At 23.6% G+C, this 5,668-nt stretch overlaps 1 protein-coding gene across 3 annotated transcripts in view; it reads right to left on the reverse strand.

Annotated features, from left to right (window-relative positions):
• Window positions 1-228: 228 nt before the first annotated feature.
• Window positions 229-5,668, reverse strand: part of LOC145970513 (cytochrome P450 4V2-like) — a 14,106-nt gene continuing 8,666 nt past the window's right edge. For all 3 annotated transcript variants that reach the window (XM_083097353.1, XM_083097354.1, XM_083097355.1), the window contains 8 exons: window positions 4,500-4,569; window positions 3,945-4,071; window positions 3,811-3,868; window positions 2,928-3,022; window positions 1,794-1,862; window positions 1,043-1,205; window positions 599-775; window positions 229-533 (listed from right to left, as the gene is read on the reverse strand). In XM_083097353.1, coding sequence (XP_082953479.1) covers window positions 361-533; window positions 599-775; window positions 1,043-1,205; window positions 1,794-1,862; window positions 2,928-3,022; window positions 3,811-3,868; window positions 3,945-4,071; window positions 4,500-4,569 — 932 coding nt within the window. In that variant the 3' untranslated portion in view covers window positions 229-360. The remainder of the gene's footprint in view (window positions 534-598; window positions 776-1,042; window positions 1,206-1,793; window positions 1,863-2,927; window positions 3,023-3,810; window positions 3,869-3,944; window positions 4,072-4,499; window positions 4,570-5,668) is intronic.

Genomic DNA, 5,668 nt, shown 5'->3' on the forward strand with positions numbered 1-5,668 from the left:
GAATCAATTGGTGTAAAGAAAACACATAATTGTTTCGAAAAAAAAATGTAATTTGCGATTAACAATTGCATTTTTTCTTATATATATATATATATATATATATATGTGTACATCTTTTTTAAATATGACAAAAAAATATTAATTACTAAAATCAAAATTTTAATTATAATCTATTGAATACTATTACAAAACTTTTTATAATGCGCAGAAAATTCAAATACTACAATCTAATATAATGAATATCTTTTTTATTGTATGTACTATATTATAATATATATGTGTGTGTATGTATGTATACATTAATTAAATGTATATTGTTACATAATTATTACATAATATATTTCTTTTTATACTATTTTACTAGTGTGGACCTCGTGTTTTTAATTTAACGCTTAAAGGTTTCACGCTAGATAAAGCAACATTCATGTTCAATTTTATTTCATTGATTTTAATATTAGAATCCGCTTCAAATGTGAAATTGCGTATTAATGTTGCTAGTAGAATTTTCATCGATAACAAAGCAAAACCTCCACCTGCAAAAACTTGTTAGTTAATTATAAATAAATTTGATCTTAATATCTTGTGATTTATTGCTCACCTATACAATTTCTTACGCCATAACTAAATGGCATGTAATGTTTCTGTGATATTTCTATTTTGTCTGGCAAAAATCTATCTGGATCAAATGTTAGTGCATTTTGCCAGAACTTTTCATTTCGATGGAGAGCTATTATCCCCAATATAACTTCCGTGCCTTTTGGCAAAATAGTGTCTCCTAAAACATATATCTCTTTATACTTAAACGTTAAAAAAAGATATAAAAAATAATATTTATATATGTATGGTATATATAAGGCAACATATAAAAGTAGTTTATATATAAAAACAAAATGAGCACATAATATAATATAATTTTTAAATAATAAAATATATTTGTAATTATTCTTTAAAAATTATGGTTTTTCGTGCTTAAGCTATATAATGATTATATGTATTCTAACACACATATAAAGTAATAGAATTTTAATATTTGAAAACATACCAATTTTTACGTCCTTAGTTAAAGACCGCCCAATTAATGGAACAGCTGGAAATAGTCTCATTGTTTCTTTTATTACACAATCTAAGTATTCCATGTAATGTGAATCTTCATATTTAACAGGATCAGTTCCACAAATTTCTTTAATTTCTTCATATACTTTATTCTATTATAAAATTAAATAAGATATTTAATTATATAAATATAAACATGTACAATATATAAGAGAGATGTAATCTTATTTATTATATTTACGAATTTTTATCAGTTTGGTATTGAAATGCAGATAATAGCATTTTATGCTGCATTAAAATTCTTAATTTAATAGAAACATTACACACAAAATTTTTATTTAAGCAAATTTTGTAATGAGATTATAACATATATTATACATATTTCTTGTTTGCTGAACTGTTATAAACATACTTTGAAAAAAATGTTTATACTAACCAAATTTAAGTTACAATTTGAACAAAGTATGGTAATTTAATATAGTAATTTAATCTTATTAACATCATTAGAAATTATTTTATAATTTATATAATATGCCAAAAGAGATTCTGAGCGAATTATTATTTGTGTAAATAATAGAATTTATTGAGAAAGAACTTTCTTTGATTATTACTAGAAAAATTTTTTTATATTCGTCGTTGAAAATTGTATTATTTGCATTTACTTCGTTTATTATACCGAATTAATTGTATTAATTGTATAATTAATTGTATTATTTCGAATAAATTTAATAAATACTTACTTGTATATGTGGATGCAAGGCCAGCATAAAGATAGCAAAATTTAATGTTATTGCCGTTGTATCCGACCCCTAATAAATAACAATTTTTTATATGTTAATTTAAATGATTCGTTGATAATAAACAACTAAAAACATATATATATATATATATATATATATATATATATATACCTATATATATTGAATATAAAAAAATCGGAAAGGAGAATAAAACTAATGAGAAGAAAGCGTAGTAAATAAATGCAATTAAATTATGCAAAATTTCACTTTAATAATAATTCAATTCTTCCGATGGGAGAAAAATAAACACATAGGGACACTTAAATTTTCGTTTAACATTAATTTTCCAATAATCCAGCATACATGGTAAAGACATTCGGTATTATATGTCGATTGATTCTATTTTTCTGATGCTTAATAAACAACAGATCTTATAATAATTTTTACTTAAAATAATTATTATATCCAAAACTTCAACGTTATCCTATTCAACTGTAATTAAAAAAAAGAAGTAATTCAATGCTCTTTGACTATCACAGAATATTGTAAAGTGTCGTTATTAATATGAATACAATCTTCATAAATGCGTAATTTTAATATTTTATCTATTTAACTGACCAACATATGATGCATCACAATCTTTACATGAAATTTTATATACTATATTTTTATTTGATTTATTTTTTGCTGAGAAAAAGAGTCCTTATGTAGTTTAATGATGGCATGTAACTTGTTCATATCAGTGTAAAATAAAAATATTTTCCAATCACGGACCAAATCTAAATTGTTCCGAAAAAAATGTAACGAAATGGTATGTTAAAAAATGTAAAGTAATCCGTGTTATTAATTATTACTATTTGTAATCGATTTTTATCTCTTTATTATGCTTATTAGATAATATTAGCTACATTGTAGCAGTATATTATTTATTTTTATATGCTGAAGAGAGATACGATACAAATGCATCGAAACGTTATTATCAAAAAGAATATTTACACAATATAAATGCATTTATTTATTGTGCTTAGCTCTTATTAGACTAATTCTTTTTTAACTTTTTATATATAATATAATAAATATTTGTTTATATACAAACATAATTATGTAAAAATTATATAGAGATATTTTACATACCGCTAGTATTATAGTAATTAAATTCTCCCGTATTACTTCTTGCGGGCATTTCTCGTTATCAAACATTTCTATTAATGTATCGAGAAGTGTTTTATCTAAATAAAATGAAAGAAAAAGTATAAAATTTTGTGCATGTGTGTATATATGTTAATTATTTTCTCATAGCATAAGAATATATAATAATAGTATATTATATATATATATACACTACAAACAAGCGCTCGAGCGGCTGAGCGCTTCTTTCGTATGTCCGATTTTAATATTTAATATTTCTGTTATTATTGCGAAAATTGTAAAATGGTACAAGACTTTTCTGTTCAATTTACTGGTCTGTACCTCCTCACAAGCGCTTGTATGTAGTGTTCTGGGACGCCATGTATATATAAAAGAAAAATTAGATATTTTGAAAATTAATATTAAAAATAAACGTAGAAAAAGAAAAATATCTTTAGCATTGATTAAAATTAGACATTATAATAGTGTTTTAACAATGAAAGCAAGCACTTTAATAAAGTTTTAAGCTTTTGAAAAATATTATTTTGCTGAAAAAAATCATTTACAATCTTGCATCGTAACAACAATGAAAACATACAAATAAAATATAGACAAAACCATAGACGTAGTATACAAGGACTCCGCATATGGCCAAAAAAGTGAAGCCAACATATAGAAAGAAACAGATGATCTAACCTTTCTGTTCAGACTTTGTCTCTTTCTGCGCAGACGAATTGCAAAAAAAAAAACAAAAAGAAAGAGAGAGACGAAAAAGCTCTCTATTCTCGCTCTCTTTCTAGATGTTGGCTTCACTCAATTAGATAGACAAAAAAGGGCATGCGGAGTCTATATACTACGTCCATATAGTACGTCCATAGACAAAACTTACGAGTCTTATCATTATTAATGTTACTATTCTGTGCATTTATTAGGTGCTGTTGTATTAACTGTGAAATAATAAATTATGAGTAAGTATAAAGTATAAGTTAAAACTAATTTGTTATTAATATTCATAACATTTACCTTATCCATAAAAGAGTGTAAAAAGTTTATATTTTCTTTTTGTTTTCGTCCTGCAGCTGTCAAATTATATATGAAATCATGATACAAGAACACATTCCGTATTCTTAATGAGATAATTTTCCTCATGCTAAAACACACACATTTTTCTATTAAAATAATATTCTATAGACTTCTATAATCTTTTCATAAAATATAAAAATATATATAACGAATTGTGATTATTAAATTCGACGAATAGAACACGAGAAAAATATTCTTTCTTTAGTTACATATATAACAGTATCTATATTTAGTTATATGTCGACAAAAGTATTTATAATAAAGATTAAATTAAAATGTAATTTCCACAAATACATTTGTAAAAAATTCTTTTGAAAGTGCAATTTTTAAAGAATTTTATAAATTTTATAAATTTTCAGATAGACTCATTTTTATGATTTGTGCATATACTTTAATATTGTAAGAAGTAATATTGTAAAAAGTCCAGGTTAAAAAAATTATATTAAAAAACAATAACATAAAAAAGAGAAACAATAATATAAAATATTATTTTACCTCGCACTTATTTCGAGACATTGATTGATCTGGTTTGAGAGAAGTTCTGGTTTGACGTTCGTCATTGTGGCTTTATTATGACACATGAAAAGAAATTCATTACTCAAGATATTAACTATTATAGTAATTGATATTAACTATTATAAATTGATATTAACTATTAATTGGTATTAACTATTATATTATTATTTAGTTAATTGATACTAACTATTATATTATTATTTAGTTAATTGATATTAAATATTATAGTAATTGAGTAATAATTTTGATTTGTACATTTTATACAATGCATTCCCTAAACAAATATGATATGAAATTTTTTAAAATAAAAAATAAATGTCTTGTTATCCAAATATTTTTGAAAATAATAATCAACTTAGTAAAATTATATGCATTTCATTATTTTTATTGTTTCAATATTCTCGATATTAATTTACTATGTTGAACAATATTTTGCAGCATATTTTACACATACTGTCATTAAAATGTTTTCAAAAGTAACAAACATAAGAACTGAAAAATCATGAAACACATTAATAAAGTCACTCGCAGCAACTTATATGCGAGTTGCTCATTTAGAAGTATCATCGATTATCATATTTCAATAACTATTGAGTCAATGTTAATAGACTTAATCAATAGCTTTAGTCTCATTAAGAAAAATATCTATAGTTGTGTTCTATGTGTCCTATAAACAGAAATATTACAAAAATGCTAATATGAATATTTTCATTTAAAAAATGTTTTGAACACCATCATAATTATATTTCTGTACTTTTCTATTACATATGCTTCGATTACATATGTTCTATTGCATATGTTTGTCTTTTTCAATTATATGCACAAAATTTCTATAAAAAGTGATATGAACAATATAACCCCTATAGAGTACTCTGGATTAAATTAATACTGGCGATAATTTAAATTAGAAATGGTAATTATGCATAAAAAGGGCCCACCTTCGCACAAATCATGTCATTGACATATGTTGTCAAGGTCATATCTCTAATTAATATTCTGAAGGTTTTAGCTGGCGGTCGTTGTTTATTAAAAAGTTATTAACAAAAGAATTTCACAATTTTAATGCTTTTTATCTCCGAAAATATTGATTTGAGAAAAAAATTTTAAGCAAAAAATATAGCCGCTGAGAAACTCTACAAAAAAGGTTA

Source organism: Camponotus vicinus, unplaced genomic scaffold, assembly GCF_025532165.1.
Source record: "Camponotus vicinus isolate PSW18456_S1 unplaced genomic scaffold, iyCamVici1.0 SCAF_4, whole genome shotgun sequence".
Classification (NCBI taxonomy): domain Eukaryota; kingdom Metazoa; phylum Arthropoda; class Insecta; order Hymenoptera; family Formicidae; genus Camponotus; species Camponotus vicinus.